General features: G+C 39.4%; 1 protein-coding gene across 5 annotated transcripts in view; it reads left to right on the top strand.

The window, feature by feature from the left end:
* LOC107041980 (MAGUK p55 subfamily member 7) overlaps positions 1-17,537 on the top strand; it is a gene marked incomplete at its 5' end in the record, with an annotated part of 338,456 nt that extends 320,919 nt beyond the window's left edge. For 4 of the 5 annotated variants that reach the window (XM_015262819.1, XM_015262821.1, XM_015262823.1 and 1 more), the window contains 1 exon segment: positions 14,323-17,537. In XM_015262819.1, the coding sequence (XP_015118305.1) occupies positions 14,323-14,499 (177 nt within the window). 5 annotated transcript variants of the gene reach the window in all.
* Between the last annotated feature and the right edge of the window lie 1,265 nt (positions 17,538-18,802).

An 18,802-nucleotide genomic window follows, 5' to 3' on the forward strand; every position in this document is an offset into this window, starting at 1 on the left:
CTGTTTAACACATGTGAAAATGATTTTCAGGTATGTTGTAAATGTGCAAAGAGTAAATACAACACGGCTGGGTGTGTCTGCAAAAAAGCTGGGCCAAATTGCAGTAAACTGTGCAAATACTGCACTGATGATGATAATTGTCTGAATCAACCTGTCACAAACTCAGATGAACCGGCAGAGGAGAAGGCTGATATTGAAACTGACGCAGATCAAGAAATTCGGCCTGATCGGAGGGAAAGTATCTACAAATATGATTCAGATGATGAAGAGGAAGAAGAAAACGAAAAAGAAAGAGGCGAAAGTAACGATGATGACGAGTTCGAACTGGTCGATTTTGATTATTATTAATATCTAGAATGAAAAATCGAATTAGTAAATTCTCTCTTCGCATTCACGCACTCACGCCGCCCTTCTCTTGTACTCCTTCAGTGGTGTCAAAATGGATATTTTGTATGAGATAAACAGCAGTTTATCTCTTATATTTTGTATGGTGGAAATTGGGAAATTTGGGAACAATGAGAAAATTCCCATTGAAAAAGAAAAAAGATAGGTCCCCAAAAGTTATACTTAGATGATTCAGAATCACCTGAAATGTGGAGATTCACTCTCCCCTGGAGAGGTCATTATGCGACCTTTTGGCTCAAATTCGGAAAAAATTTATACAATCTCCCTTGAAAAAATTAAAAGAAAAAATGTCCCCAAATGTTATGCTCAGATGATTCAAAATCGTCTGAAACGTGGAGATTCACTCTTCCCTGAAGAAGTCATCATGCGACCTATTGGCTCAAAATCTGAACAAATTTGAAAATCCCCCTTGAAAAAATGAAAAAAAAATGTCTCCAAAACCCCTTCTTGGAGTGTGAGCACCCTGATTGGTTTCATATTTTAATTACAATAAAAAAACTGATTTATATACAAAAACGCAAGCTGGCTTTCAAAACCATGCATTTCCAGACTTCATTCACTGGACTATAAGACTGAAACTGAGACGGAAAGACTGAGACTGACGGTACTGAAACACAGTTCAGTGAAGCTGAATAATTTATTATATCACCAGAGCAACCAAGTTCTGATATCCTTGCTCTGTATGACCTCATAAGAGCCCCATATGTCCTTCATAACACCCTCATATGACCCTCATACTGACTCTCATATGGCCGTCATGCTGACCTTCACATAACTCTTACATGACCCTCATACTGACCCTCATACTAACCCTAATAATGACACTCATACTGACCCTCAAACTGACACTCATACTGACCTTCATACTGACCCTCATACTGACTCTTGTATGACCCTGATACTGACCCTCATATGGCCCTCATATTGACTCTCACATGGCCGTTATATAACTCTCACATAAGTCTTCATATAACTCTCATATGACCCTCATACTGATACTCATACTAACCCTAATAATGACTCATACTGACCCTCAAACTGATACTCAAACTGACTTTCATATGACCTCCATATAACTCTCATATGACCCTCATACTGATTTTCATATAACCTCCCTATGACCCTCATACGGACCCTGATATGACTGCCATATAACTCTCACCTGACCCTCATACTAACCCTCATATGACCTCCAGATAACTCTCATATGACCCTCCTACTGGCCCTCAAACTGACCTTCCTATGACCCCCATATGACCCTTATACTGACTCTCATATGGCCGTCATACTGACCTTCATATGATTCTCATGTGACCTTCATATAACTCTCATATGACACTCATACTGACTCTCATATGGCCGCCATACTGGCCTTCATAGAACCCTCATACTGACACTCATACTGACGCTAATATTGACTCTCATACTGACACTCATACTGACCCTTATACTGACCCTCATACCGACCCTCATAATGACCCTCATAATGACCCTCAAACTGATCTTCCTATGACCCCCATATGACCCTCATACTGTCTCTCATATGGCTGTCATACTGACCTTCATATGATCCCCATATGACCCTCATACTGTCTCTCGTATGGCCGTCATACTGACCTTCATATGACTCCCATATGACCCTCATACTGACCCTCATAATGACCCTCATACTGACCCTCATACTGACCGTCCTATGACTCCCATATGACCCTCATGCTGACTCTCATATGGCCGTCATACTGACCTTCATATGACCCTCATGTGACATTTCTACAACTCTCATGTGACCCTCATACAGACTTTTATATGACCCCCATATGACCCTCACACTGACTCTCATATGACCCTCATACTGATTCTCGTATGACCCTCATATGACCTCCACATAACTCTCATCTGACTCGCATATGGCCTCCATAAAACTCTCATATGACCCTCATAGTGACCCTCAAACGCACCTTCTTATGACCCCCATGTGACCTTCATATAACTCTCATATGACCCTCATACTGCCCTCATACTGACCCTCATATGACCCTCATACTGACACTCATACTGACCCTCATATGACCCTCATATGAATCTCATGTAACCGCCATATGACCCTCATACTGACTCTCATATGGTCGTCATACTGCCCTTCATATGACCCTCATATGACCGTCGTACTGACCTTCATATGACTCTCATATGACCTCCATATAAATCTCATCTGACCCTCATATTGACCCTCATACTGACACTAATATTGAGCCTCATACTGACACTCATGCTTACCCTCATACTGACCATCATAATGATCCTCAAACTGACCTCCCTATGACCCCCATATGACCCTCATACTGACCTTCATATGACCTCCATATAATTCTCATGACCCTTAGTTCCGACTATTTTCTTACCCCCGTTCGTTTAATGAGAACCCTTTTTTCTCCCCCCCCCCCCACACCTTCCCAACGCCCGATAAAACCCTCCCACGATTATCTACCCATGTATGCGTAAATCGCACAAAAATTAAAACGAACAGGAAAAATTCTCGAAAGAGAAAATAAAACCCCTTCACATTGCCACAAAATCAGCTTTAAATTTTTTAGCGCCACAATTTTACCTACATGGACATCCCAGTCGGCAATTCATGCGCCAGCGGTCGGTAATGTAGGTATCAATTGCAGGCGGCCATGATAAGCGATGTGTAACTGTGTGTGTAACAACTATTTGCACTCTTATTTTTCATCGAAAAAAGCTTTTTTAGATTCGGTTTCCGTTTCAAATTGTGTCAAAGTGCTAAACATTAATATCCTGAAGATTTATTAATCCGTGGAAACCAGATAAATATTTTTTGTTGCGAAAAAATAAATCAGCCAGGGAACAGCCACGGAACAGCCATGCAATAACATGGCTCCTCCACGGCACCTCAATCGCCAGGGTTAGTAATTTAAGCTATTCCACTTTTTTTCTCCGTACGTCTGTAATTTTTTTCATATTCTGCAACGGTATTTACATATATTTGTTAAGGAATTAATACAATTATCAAATTATTGCACAGACCGGCAATGGAATTCTCAGTACGATGAATTTCATAATTCCAATAATTTGTTTTACCACGCGAGTGACTACTACCGCCACCATCGGAACTAATTTGAACTACATGCTGTTTCACATGATTTCTGGGGGTCTATCATGGAGAATAGAGACCAGGAGGCCGAACTCATGNCCGGTAATTAAAAATTCACCTCTCCCCTCCTAATTGAGATTAAGCTCACCGATTCCTCCCCTGACGTGATTTCTATCCCCACTCTACCTCTGCTCACTTGACGCCGTTATCGACACTCTCCGACTCGTGCCCTGCCTTATTCATTGGTACGGCCGCAAAATTAGTTCATGCGCCACCACTACGAAATTTTGCGGCTGAAGCTTCTCCCATGGAGAATAGAGACCAGGAGGCCGAACTCATATGGGCGATGCGCCTGATTATGAGACGGGAAGGCGGTCGGCGACCATAATTCTATATGTGAACACAGGCGTCGCTGCTGTTCCTCCGCAAGCACTCACGTACATGATGTGATCGTATGTTAGTAGATTCCTAATTACTATCACATGTATGCATTCAAATGTCATAGCCCAGTTCACGTTCATTGTTTACCTTTTTGTTTTGCGGGTACTGTGAATTATAACATTAATTAATTACGGAATAAAAGTCAAATTATAAGATAAAAGGCCAGTATGAGGAGTGTGTGCTCATTCCCCGGTTGTAATTCGGGAAGTGCAAGTGATAAAAAGAGAAATAAACAACATGGGGTACGAAATAAAGCAATGTTTGGATTTATTTAACGTAGAAGTATTGGATTACATTTTTTATACTCCATGTTATTTTTCCATACTTGTAAGTGCAATGTTAACCAAACATTATTTCATCTTAAACATTACGTTTGAAAATAAATTCAAATAGATTGATCAAAAACATGAAATACGATGTAAAATTTCTATAATGCCAGACAACTATTCGGTTGATTCGATTTTCTCACATGTTATCCAATCTAATGGCTGATTATTACGCAATATTTCAATTTCTGAATTACAATTGATAATCAGTTTCATTTTTTCCTACAAATTGTCTAATACTTGAACGAATATTATGCATGTCTTGTATTCAACAGTAGCCCAATTATCTGGTTTTTTCACCAATTTCAATTTTTTTCGCAAATATTCAAATGTTATTGGGATATGATTATTAAATTGCATTGAGTAATTATGTTCCATATTTGTTGTCAATTTGATCATATACAATTCCTTAATAATTCTATAAACTTATTGGATTTTATCCGTGTACAATTAAATTGAAATTTTCACTATATTGTAATGGACCCGAGCGGTTGGGTTCAATTAGGGATGAATTACACGCGGGTAGTTAATAGAAATAATTACTTTATTGGGAATTGGTTTTTTAATCATTAATTTAAAAGTTATTGAATAAATAAAACTCGGTTTGGTACTGAATGTATCAAGCGAGTATAAAGTATAAAGAAGGTAATCAAAGAATTGACAAGTAACTGGCCCCGAGACAACGCTTACACGAGTTTTTATCACCTCATGTAATACGATTGCATCAGGTCATTGTTCCTCGTCGCACACCTGCAAGGCATCGGGTGACGTCTTCCCGGTGTACGCGAAGGCCAGTCGTCGGGGCGCAAAGTGCTGACACTGCACCCCAGTTATCTGTATTCGACGTTAACTCGTGAAGTTTTATTCACGTTATTTTATATTTCTTCATTCCACTGCTTGTTTCGAATAACTTGTGCCACTTTCGTCACTTCATGTTATTCGAATAAGCAGTTGAATTTTGAGATGTTATTTGGGGCATAACAATATGCAATTTAAAAAAATTAATTATATACAATTGATGGACGAAAAATATGAATAATTTTCGTTCCTTAAATTTTTTATATACAAACAATTTATTGATGACTTTTAACCTATTTAACTCCCATATACTGGGCCTTGCAGATGGTTCGGTACTTTTGAAATTCCCGTGTAATCCAATAATCCATGATTGGAAATCTACAAAACAAAAAAAAGGTTAAAAGCAAACAGAATTATTTATATCATTTAATGAAATACGTGTATTAAAAGTGCCAGGGAATATACTAACCTCTTTTCAACTCCTTGAATTCAGTTTCTCACATTCACACTCCAATATGATAATTTTCTATGCATCATTAATTTCAGACGCCACTGGTTAATCACTCATTTACAAACTTTATTTATGTAAATCAATAGAAGGCATTTCTTTCTTGCCTATTTCGAATAAAGAATGTTAACAACTTGGCTTGCAAAACAGTATGCGCCCTACCACCCGTCCCATATATCCCCTCCAAGCGGCCGATAGTGATATGACACTAGCGGCATAAAGGTACTAGCAAAATTCAGTGAACACATTCGAATACATTTTACAGAAGTTCATAAATCGAGGCGGATCTGATATTGAAATGACGTTGAAGGCTATCATACCCTAGGTGGTATGATAGCTGCATTAAATTATAGAAAGAAAAAAAAGAACACAGTTTTATGGGAAAAAGCCTTTCAGCATAAAAAACCCAGATTTATTATCAATACACTAAGTTTGGAGGGTTCACTGCGAATGGCGGTGACACACATGTATTCACACACACATACATACAACACAGTATATTTTTTAGTTGTTTAACGGTTCACGACAACGGCCAGCACGTGTCCACACATATAAATATTTAAGCTACACGAAAAACTTAATAACGCAGGCTAATTTGGGGGTTAGTTGGCGCAATCGTTGATTGCGTCCTTGAAAGAGTGGCTTCTGTGCCACGTGGGGACACGAAAACGTGTGATTTCGTGACGTTGATTGTTCGTTTGTTTGATCGTTAATTCATAGCCACTTTGCCTTTCAATTTCGGTTCACTAGTGTACTAGATTTGCTGTTAACTATTTTAAGTTGTTGATTTTGTTAGTTTTGTTGGGTTTAAAGTCGAGATGACTCGGTAAAATTTAGATTTTTATTAGCAATCAACACGCTTTAGTGTTGGATTTTACTAACTGACGCCATAGCGTCCGTCGGCGCGCGCACACCCCATCGAAAGAGAAGTGCTTGAGAGGTGCTGCCACCAGTTGCCGCCTACCTGTAACCGTCGGCGCGGGCACATACTAGCGAAAACGGCGCCCGTAAGGTGCTGCCACCGCTTGTCGTCAGCATGTGAACGGCGCTTTAAACCTTTGCAGGTGTCACGATGTAACATACTCCCGGCGAAAGCTGCGAAATGTTATTATAATCTAATGTTATAGAGCAGGTCAAATAAGTTCGCATTTTTACAATTCTTGATACGCTAGATTACAACTAAGTTACAGGCAAGAGACATAAGCGAGTGATGTTGCGTTTGTAGATGCCGCCAGCAGTTTTAACTGATGCGACTCGAACGATGCCGTCACTCCCAGGGAAGACTTCTACGATCACTCCCAGTGGCCATCGTGCACAGGTGACAAGATCATCCATGAGGAGGACTACTGAACCCAGTTTGAGTTCAGCTGTGGAGTCCGGCCACTTATGACGAGTTTGTAATTCGTGGAGATGTTCTTTGTGCCGCTTATTCCAGAAATCTTGTTTGGCCTTGGTGATGAAATTGTACGTAGACAAACGATTATCTCCAACGGAAATAGACGATTTATCGGGCAGCGCGTTGAATGGTCTACCTATCAACAGGTGAGCTGGAGTTATGGCTAAAGGATCATTGGGTTCGGCTGAAAGAGTACACAAAGGTCGCGAATTTAAGATCGCTTCGATTTCGATTAGAAGAGTGTTAGGTTGCTCATAACTGAGCTTGTGATCCTTTAAAACGCGCTTTAAGTGATGTTTGAAACTCTTTACAGCCGCTTCCCAAATTCCTCCAAAATGGGGAGACAGTGATGAATTAAAATGCCACTCGATGCGCTTGGAAAAAGCGTAGTTTCGTACTACCTCTTTGAAATCAGGGGTGGAAATCAGATCATAAAGTTCGCTGACCTCCCTGTTCGCTCCAACAAAATTTGTACCATTGTCAGAGTAGACATGTTCAGGAACCCCTCTGTGACTGATAAACCTTCGAAAGGCTGATAAAAAACCTTCTGTGGAAAGGTCAGTGGCAAGCTTGATATGTACGGCCTTTGAAACCATGCAAACGAACACACAACCGTAGGCCTTGAGGAAGTATCGGTTGCGATCCTTCTTCTCCTTAATGAGAATTGGTCCAAAGAAATCGACACCTGTGCGGAAGAATGCTGGTACTTCGTTGACTCTAGCTCTAGACAAATCAGCCATCTGAGCATGAACCAACTTTGGTTTCTGGCGGAGGCATTTAACACATTGACGAACAAGTTTCCTAACTTGATTCTTGCCGTTTAAAATCCAGAATTTGGCTCGAATAGCGTGGAGAGTGCTTTGGATCTTTGCATGGAGATTTGACTGATGAACCTGTCGAATGATCATATCCCTAACAGGCTGTTTACTGGGCAACAAAATGGGATGTTTTTGATTATAGGAAAGTTCCGACCTTTTCAGACGTCCCCCCACACGGAGGATTCCCTTGTCATCCACGAATAGATGTAATTGATCAAAGGGAGTTCCCCTCAAACATGAACGGCCTGAATCCTCTGAAGACTGAGTGGTCGAAAGCTTTCGGAGTTCAATGGAGAATCGTTCACGCTGAACCATCAAGATGATGCGATATTCGGCTTCGTGGATTTCCTCAACAGAGAGTGGACGATTCCGAGGAGCTTGTGAATTCTTCCAACGCAGAATGTAAGCATCAACTCTTACAAATCGTTCGAAGTTTGAGAAACGAGTGTAAATGGATTCACATGAAATGTTTGTGAGAAGGCAGATGCTCTTCTTTAATCCAGGCACTTGAGTGACCAAAGGTTCGATCAACTGTGGCCATTGGGATTGGTCGAGAACTAACCACCTAGGACCTGAAGTCCAGAGAGAATTTTTGACGAAGTCGGATGGAAGTCGTCCTCGAGACAATGCGTCAGCGGAATTGTCCTCAGACCGGACCTGTCTCCAGCTAACTTGATTGCCTAACTCTTGAATATCTGCAACCCTGTTTGATTCGAAAATTCTTAAAAGATGAGGGGCTTTCTTGAGCCAGCAAATAACGATGCTGGAATCAGACCACAAATAAACCGGATCAATGGAGAAGTCCAACTGAGCCTTAGTTTCGAGATATAATCTTTTGAGGATGGTGGCTGCGCAGAGTTCCAATCGAGGAATGGTAAGTCCGCTCAAGGGTGCTCTTTGCGATTTACTGCAGACCAGTTTGATTGATACATCACCTTGTGAATTGCTGGATTTGATATGCAGACACGCCCCATATCCATGAATGGAGGCATCACAAAATCCATGGATTTCGACAGGAGAATGATCAGGGATCAGAATTTGTCGAGAAAATGAGATTTCTTGCAACCTTGGTAGTTGAAGTGCTAATGATGCCCATTTGGTGTGAATATCCTGAGGAAGAGACTCATCCCAAGTGACGTTAGCCTTCCAGCAATCTTGAATTAAGACTTTAGCGAATAATGTTACGGTACCTACTAGCCCTAACGGATCAAAGATTTTCGACAATTCAGAGAGGAGTTCGCGTTTTGTTGCAGCGACGTTAGGATCAACCTGATTCAAAGTGTACCGCAACAGATCATTCTGGGCATCCCATATGATTCCCAAGGTTTTCTGGACTGGATCATTCTTGATCAAACAGTCTAAATCGAAGAATTTTTTATCGATGGTGTTCAAAGCTGAACGACGATTAGATGACCATTGACGAATGACAAAACCACTGCGCGATAATAAAGCAATCATTTTATCACGGACAGTAAAGCGTTCATCTAAAGAATCGGCCCCAGAAATGAAATCATCGACATAAAAGTTACGAAGGAGAAGTTTACTGGTACGTGGAAAATCGTGTGCTTCATCACGAGCAAGTTGCTGAATGGTACGAACTGCTAGAAATGGAGCGGCGGCTGTGCCAAAAGTCACAGTGTTGAGTTGGAAAGTTCGAAGATTCCCCTGATAGCGTCATAAAACCTTTTGGAACTGTCGATCATCTGGATGAACCAGGATTTGACGATACATTTTTTCAATGTCCGCCGTGATGACATAGCGATGAGTGCGAAATCGAAGAACTTGTTTAAATATGGTGTTTTGGATAGTGGGACCAACCAGGAGGGTGTCGTTGAGCGAAATGCCTGTAGAAGTTTTGGCCGAAGCGTCAAACACTACACGAACCTTGGTGGTTTCACTGGAATCTTTGATAACGGCATGGTGAGGAAGATAATACCCATCTTCAGTTTCATCACAAAGAGTCATATGACCAAGAGAAATGTACTGCTCCATCACTCTGATGTACTCACATTTCAGTGGAGGATTCGATGAAAGTTTTCGGTCTAAGGAAGAAAAACGTTTGAGGGCTTGCCTACGAGATTCACCTAGATTGAATTTGGAATCTCTGAATGGAAGTCGAACTATGTATCTTTCAGTAACATCACGTTTGGTATGTCTAACATAATGTTGTTCACAAGAAATTTCATCACGAGATCGAACGGGTTCATGAACAAAGTTGTCGATGTACCAGAAACTCAATAAGTTTGTCCAATTTGACGACATTGCTAGGAGTGGTTGTTGAAGAAGTCAACATCTCAGACTCTCCGGCGACGATCCAACCTAAACGAGTCTTCTGTAAGACGATGGCAGAATCTTTATGGAAGAGTTTAATCTGACCAATGGACAGAACGGACAACGTGGTGTTAGAAGCTAACAAAAGGTCGATTGACCTTGGTAGATGAAACAGAGAATCAGCGAGTTGAAGATTCTTAGGGATGTTGAATTGATTTCGAGGGAACGTGTCATTAGGCACTGAATCGGCAATATTTGGCACTAGCAAAAAATTTAATTGTTGTTTGAAGTTATTGTAATTTGAATGAAGAACCAATTGAACATAGTTTTTCGAAACAGTACACAGACCGTCAACTACTCCAATGTTAACACAACAACTAGTTGTGGATAATTGAAGTGACTTGGCGAATCGTTCTGTGATTAAGTTTACTGCAGAACAAGAATCTAATAGTGCACTTGTCATGACAAAATTACCTCGATTGTTTCGAACCTTGACAACTGCTGTGGTGTTGAACCGACAACGTGGTGTTGAAAACTAACAAAAGGTCGATTGACCTTAGTAGATGAAACTGAGAATCAGCGCGTTGAAGATTCTTAGGGATGTTGAATTGATTTCGAGGGAATGTGTCATTAGGCACTGCATCAGGCAATGAGGTTGCATCGGCAATGTTTGGCATTAGCAAACAATTTTATTGTTGTTTGAAGTTATTGTAATTTGAATGAAGAACTAATTGAACATAGTTTTTCGAAACAGTGCGCAGACCGTCAATTGCTCCAATGTGAAGAGAACAACTAGTTGGGGATAATTGAAGTGGCTTGGCGAATCGTTCTGTGATTAAATTTACTGTAGAACAAGAATCTAATAGTGAACGTGCCATGACCAAATTACCTCGATTGTTTTGAACCTTGACAACTGCTGTGGTCATCAACTGAGAATCTGATGTGAAGGCGCCAGTCGTGTATGATTGACGTGCTAGTCATTGTTGACCGCTGTTGGATGTGGAAGATATTGCATCCTTGGATTTGGATTGTTGAGAACCTTTCTCATTGTGCAACAGTGTGTGGTGGTTGCGGCTGCATTTTTTACAGCGCTTATCGCTTTTACAAGGGAATTGATGAACCCAAAGACAAATACAAGATTCCAACGATCTTGAACACTAAGTCCGTTAAATGCCGGACATTTAAAAAGACGATGAGCTTCCTTGCAGTTTGGACCAAAGAGGTGGACCAAAGAGGTGGATTGAGAGGCAGAAGAATCAGCTGTGGATGACGTGATGAAGGTATGGGAAGTAGTCTTAGCAATTTTGTTAGATGACTGAGGAAGATTCTCTCTTATTCTCTTTTTCGGATTGTCATTACGACTAGGTGTGGATGAGAAATCCAAACCTTGCTGCTTGAAGATAGCATTTTGGATGAACCTGAGAAGATCGTCCAACCTTCGCAGTTCATCCATCTCAAGTTTATCTTGCTATTTTCTTCTGATTACTGGAGGAAGACAGCGTTCGATGATACGAATAACGAAATCGTTACCAGATCGAGCACCAAGACCCTCCAAAATATGAAGATGTTGACGAGCCTTGTCCAAAAGTGTCGATAAGTCGTCAGCAGACACTTTGGTGAATTGAGGAAGATCGAGAATGGCATTTAGATGTTCTACGGCCACAATTCGTTTGTGATCATAAAAATCCAAAGGAGTTTGCCAAGCCTTTGGATAATCCATGTCACTAGGATCGAATTAGTCGACTTTGGCCAGAGCTTGGCCAGTGAGACAGTCGAAGAGTTGACTGCACTTCACTGCGTCACTGATGTCAATTGGAGAATGAATAAGAGCACTGAATTTGTTCTTGTATGTTGCCCAATTTTCACGCTTACCATCTAAAACAGGCATTCGAATTTTAGCGAGTTTTGGTAAGTCTTGCCGTTCGGTTATCGTGATGTTGCTAGGGTTAAAAGTAGAACTTAGAAGTGGCTCGACTCGTTGCAATTTTGTGACTGCACTAACCACCTCGAAATATCGAGACTCAACATCCAAAAAGGCGTTTACTTGAGAATTCTCGTGTTGAAGTAAGGTTAACTCTTCGTTGTACTTCAAGGAATTTTCATAAATTGTTGACAAACTGTCCAGACGCATTTTAGCATTTTTGGGATCAACATTTAGGCTTTCTAGGTATTGTTCTAATTTTTCTAATTGAGTAGTAAAAGAATTCAATCTTTATTGAAGGCACGCAACGCGTTTTCTCTCTTCTGGAGGAAGTTCCATTTTTTAACGTTAAAGTTTCTGAATTTCTTATAAAAAAGCTTGTATTTTAAAGTAATGAAACTGATGTAACTTTGTAGAAATTAAAAAAATACTTGAAAAGATATAAGAACTTTTTTATGATCATTGAATTCACCAATTAACTGAGAAAAAGCAATTAGGTTCCGTTAAAATGTATCAAATAATGAACTAAAACCTAATTAAATTACGTTTTGCAATTAAATTGCAATAAAAGTAAGTCGTTTGAAAAGGAAAGATTTTATCAACAAATAACGAATTCAATTTAATGCGTGTTAATGCTGTGAACTCCACAGATACGTTCGTTGACTCGTGCGCGCGAGCAGACGACTTGTCTACTCACACGACAGGAACACAAAGATAAACAATATAAATGAATGGGAAAATAACAATAAAATGAGCAAAATTCAACAATTGAATGCAAATAAGATGAATGTAGCAGACTTATCTTTTGCACTATTTCACAATGCGGAGACCTGCTGGACGGTAATGCTTCCTGGAACGGGAGTGATGGTTGATGGATGACGAGAAGTGTTGCTTGACGTGATGATTCGTCGAGGAATGCTTGAAAGTTTTTAGAACGTTTTGTTTATTTCACGTATTTGTGTGCACACGTCACTCACAGTCGTAAACCAGAGAATGTGAGTTCAAACCTCACAGGAGGTACCATGAAATGACGGTGAAGGCTATCATACCCTAGGTGGTATGATAGCTGCATTAAATTATAGAAAGAAAAAAAGAATACAGTTTTATGGGAAAAAGCCTTTCGGCATAAAAAACCCAGATTTATTATCAATACAGTAAGTTTGGAGGGTTCACTGCGAATGGCGGTGACACACGTGTATTCACACACACATACATACAACACAGTATATTTTTTAGTTGTTTAACGATTCATGACAACGGCTAGCATGTGTCCACACATATAAATATTTAACCTACACTAAAAACTTAATAACGCAGGCTAATTTGGGGGTTAGTTGACGCAATCGTTGATTACGTCCTTGGAAGCGTGGCTTCTGTGCCACGTGAGGACACGAAAACGTGTGATTTCGTGCCGTTGATTGTTCGCTTGTTTGATCGTTAATTCATAGCCACTTTGCCTTTGTATTTCGGTTCACTAGTGCACTAGATTTGCTGTTAACTATTTTAAGTTGTTGATTTTGTTGGTTTTGTTGGGTTTAAAGTCCAGATGACTCGGTAAAATTTAGATTTTTATCAGCAATCCATTGGGTCCCATTGGGTTTTATCGTTGATTTGTTCAATAAATTAATGATAAAAATACTATGGCGATGTCTGTCATTATCCAACATACGCCATGTTTGATGTCCCGTCTCTCTCGAAACTAACCTCACTAACTTGACTATTTCATACTCCACTCACCCGCGCGCCCATCGCAACTGCGGGGACCCCTTAAGTATTGACTTCGGTAGTCATCAGCAGACTCTAAGAATATTGAAGGAAATGGTCTGAGTGAAGAGAAACTTCGAGTCTGTTAATGATCGCCGAGGCCAGGATCTTATTCAATTCCTTATTCAGACGTCGGTCAAAACCTACGCTTAAGATTTTTTTTATTGAGCATTTTCAAAAATTTTAAGGTTTAATTTGCGTACAATAAACAATATACATAGGTTTTCGTATATAACACTTAGGTTACATTGCCTTTATATTTCTACAGAACATTTATCCGGGAATTTGTTAATAATGACGGGAGAGTTTTTGTCTAGTCTGGCCAAAAACTCCCTGGCACAGTTTGGTGGAAAAAAGTTTTCCTACAATAATTTTGTACTATTAAGATTAATAATTAAATCCATAGTCCATTTCTGTGGGAAATTTGTTCATTTTTTTAAGCACTTATCTAATTTCCTTTCAACCCAAGCACTTTTTAAAATATTTGCATAATGAACTGTGCAACATTTTTTACCTTCCACTAGTTATGTGGAGAATTAATCTTATTTATCTTTTCTAGGACGATGAATTTCAAGAAATTCTTCACAATGCCGCTCGAATAGAGTTCCTGTACTCCCACCTGTTTGACGAAGTCATCGTTAATGCAGACTTACCAATAGCGCTCGAACAGTTAGTGTCAGCAATACACCGGGTAGAATCAGAGCCCCTGTGGGTGCCCGCCTCCTGGGTCCAGTGAAGCGAATGATTAAAGTAAATCAAATGAATAACATGATAGAATTGACTCGCATTTCTTTTCTTGAGGTTACAAGTATGATGTACTACTATCATGGTGATTTTCTAGTTCATTTTGCCATAAAAAAGATCAATGATTTTTATTTTTATTGCCTCCTAATAATTAGGCAGAACGCCTCTTCATCTACCTTCACTGCCAAAGAAACGTAAAAATAATAGTGTAGTAAAAGGATTCACCCATTGCGAAAACAAAATAAAAATATCAGTTACTCTTATTCTGGTTGAGATGAAAACAGATGAAAGATGATGATGTTAATTGTTGCCAAATTGACGAAAAATAATTATTGATGAAAAATAATTGAACAATTTTACGAAAGAAATTTTTTGTCACTGACGTATCAAAAGCTTGGTCCTACGGACTGGTTGGGACGGCTGAGGAAGTACCTAAGAGGTGTGTATGGACCGAACCATCCGTGAAGCATTCGATGTGGGCACATTCGACCAGTCAGTGAAGAAATTATTGAAGCAGTGTAAGGTCTGCGCCACCCTTAACTCGAGCTCCACGCTGATTTTAAAATATTACCAATAAACATTATTTGTTGAGAAAGAGAAAATAGTGATTTTCTCAACATATTTTTCATGATAATGAGATTAAAGTGCCTGGAGATGTTAATTTAAATTGATACTTTTTTCTGCATTTGAGTCGAAGATGTTCTGCGATAAATGTGAAATTATCTCGAAAACTAGAGAATTTAGCCAGCAATGTCATGAAAATTTATGGGGCGAGGAAATTCTGGCTAAAAATTTATAAAATTATATCCTAAATTACTCATGATAAAGATAATTCACACAAAATGATAACTATCTTTCCATGAGGGGATAATGGGGTGCAATATCAATCGGCAATATCTCCTGATCAAGTGATACAATTTAGATGAGTCAAATCCCATTTTAAAGTTTGGACAAATATCTTGAAAATGAGAGAAAAATGTTGGAATTTCACTCTGCCGCTCTTGAGTTATTGCTAATTAAAAAAATTGTATTTTACCTTTCAATTTTATTGAGCCAATAACTTTCCCATTTTCTCATCTTATTATTTATTTGTTTTTCTGAATATTCACTCTCAATTTATACAGGGTGTCTCATTTGAAACAGTATGGCTTAATGTATTTTGTAGGAAGGGAAGGACAGCAAAATTGTTCGTATAAAAGTTGTAAGGTACGGAAAGGGGAAACTCAGTACTGATGGAATGTAAGCCTCCGTTGCTCATGTTTTCATGCTATTAGCATCAAGTCAGTTTTCTTCAATGATAACAACATTTTTCACCCCTACAAAAGTTGTTCATCTTGCCCTGAGAAGTTCAACTATACCATATTTTCCGATGACGTCATCATCTTTACATGAATAATCGTATAAAAATCAAATGAAAGGGAAATATCTATATTTCGACTACTTTGCCACGCTTGAACTCTGGAATGTTATTTATTTACTATCTCGTCAATGTCCCATGGAACCAAGAGATGACTGAGGTGAGTGAGGACCCTTGTAAAAATATTATTCTTTATTTTGCGTCACTAACAAAATATCTTTTATCGAGTTCACAAAATCTCATTCACTATGGTTTATTCAGCTAGTGAATACGTGGATATTTTACTCATATTAGGTGAGTGTGAAGGAGTGTACCGGAGAGCTACATGATTGTGTGCACAATGATTTCCAAGTCGACACCGAAATCTTTTTGCTGCAGTCATTCGCCAAATCGAAAGAAGTTGTCGGCAGGGAAGAATTGGGCAACTAAGACGCCAGCAAGGTTTCAACCCTGAGAATCCACATAGCATTGCTGTTTTAGCAATGATACCCATGAATCCTCATATTAGTTTACGCAACATTGAACGTGATTTGGGAATACCACCTAGCACGGCTCACAGAATCTTGAGATCTTCTCGATATCATCCCTACCGTATCACTCTGACACAAGCATTATTTCCCCAAGATATGGAGAATCAACTTCTGTCGTTGGGCTCTAGGAAGATTGAACGGAATCCCAGATTTGACAAGTCCTATTTAGTGATGAAGCAATTTTTCAGGGTACAGGCTCTTTGAATCGTCACAATTGTCACTATTGGTCAGCCCGAAACCCTCACTGGACTCAAAGCATTGATCCCCAGCATCGATGGAGTGTGAAGGTGTGGTGCGGTATTGTTGACAGTCAAGTGATTGGACCCTAGTTCTTCGATGGAACTGTTAACGGCATGAGGTATCCACAATTTTTGTAGAATGAATTACCAGCTCTAATGGAAAATGTGCATTCAGCAAATAGACAGCGAGAGATCATTGTGATCAGCGTGAGAGATCATCTAAACATTATTTTCTCCAACCGTTGGATCGGTCGAGGTGGTTTTGTCCGATAACCACCTCGATCTCCTGACTTCACACCACTCGATTTTTATTTATGTGGTTATATGAAAGATGTTGTGTACATCAATCGACCGATCACCGCTGCGGATTTGTAAAGAGGGGTCAGATATGCAATCGCGAAAATTCCAGCTGAAGTCCTTCGATCTGTTCGAAATTACCGACGCCGGCTGGAGTTGTGCCTTGCTGTTAATGGTGGTAACGTCGAACCTCTTCTGCAATGACTATTCCTGACACTTACACGGAGATACATATACAATACGTGGCATAAAACCCGTTAGATAGTCGAAATGAAGGTGGTTCCCTTTGATTTGATTTTTGTACAATTATTCATGTGAAAACGACGACATCATCGGTATAGTAAATGTGGTATAGTTGAACTTCTCTTGGCAAGACGAACAACTTTTGTGCAGGTGAAAAATGTCATTTAAGAGAACTGACTTCATGCTCGTAGCATAGAAACAAGCAAAGGGGGGCTAGATTCCATCACCACTGATTTTCCCCTTGCACCCAACAACTTTGATTTGAACAATTTTGCCGTCCCTCCCTTCTTACAAAAGATATCAAGCCGTAATGTTTCAAATACGCCCTGTATACGGGTGTCCCATCTGAAAAGATGCTAAATATTTCTCAAGGGGGCGGGTAACAAAAAAAATTGTAGGGTTTCGAGGGGGACATCCGATGTAGTCATTATTTTGAGCTTTCAAGCTCACGCTTGCAAGCTACAAGTACAAAGTGCTTTTTTTCAAATGGTAACCGCATTTTTATCCCAATGAAACTTGTTCATCTTGATGAGTTTTTTTCAGAAACCTCATCATTCATTTAATTTCATCTCATTTTACTCGAAAAATGCCATAAAAAGAGTTTTGTGGCCAAATTGAAGATTCAGACTTTTTAGCGTGACTCAGGATGCACCACGTGGAGGTAAAGTCTGCTTCGCATCCCGTGCGCTAAAAAAAAGAAAAGAATAGCCCGAACATGTGTGCAAGTCCATGAGCGTCATGTGTTCAATGAAATAACAAGTGATACTAACTTGATTCGGGTTGAATTGGCACCGATTAGAATAAAAGAATCCTCGAAGGAGTAGGGAAATGTTTTGTTTATTGTTTACATTTGATAAGTCCGGTGTGTAAACAGATGAAACAATTACACCCAGATGCGCCAAGGATGTTTGAATCTTGAATTCGACTACAGACCTCGTTTTTGTGGCATTTTTCGAGTAAAATGAGATGAAATTAAATAAATGATGAGGTTTCTGAAAACAACTCATCAATATGAACAAGTTTCGTTGAGGTAAAAAATACGGTTGCTATTTGAAAAAAAGCACTTTGTGCTTGCAACTTGCAAGCGTGAGCTTGAAAGCTCAAAACAATGACAACATCGCATGTCCCCCTCGGAACCCTATAATTTTTGTATCAAACATTTTTTTGTTACCCGCCCCACTTGAGAAATATTTAGCCGCATCTGTTCATGAGACACCCTATACGTTAGAGTGGTCGTTAATAGCCATGTGAAGCAATTTTAATTGCGATACACGTTCATTTAGTTCAAAATATATATTTAAAAAAAAGTGGTCAAAATTTCATGGCTCCATCCTAAAAAGAGCACGTATCGGTAACCACGAACAGTTTTTCCTTTAAAGGGAGACTACTATGAGTTTTAAAAGTCCCGGGCTGTTAGAATGAGATTTATTATACATTGAAGATCAATTATATATGTAAAAACGACTAATTAGTGCAAAAAACCTAATTGTTTACTGTTTGTTTACCCCGCAAACGCTTGAAACGAATTAGTTTTTTGAAGTTCAACTCCTGCACAGCTAATTTCATTATTATTTCAATAAATAATTGCACAATTCATGTAAAATACCCCGAAAATTTTTTCTGAACGAA

This window comes from Diachasma alloeum, unplaced genomic scaffold (genome assembly GCF_001412515.2).
Source record: "Diachasma alloeum isolate Michigan unplaced genomic scaffold, Dall2.0 Dall_scaffold_00397, whole genome shotgun sequence".
NCBI classification, from domain to species: Eukaryota; Metazoa; Arthropoda; class Insecta; order Hymenoptera; family Braconidae; genus Diachasma; species Diachasma alloeum.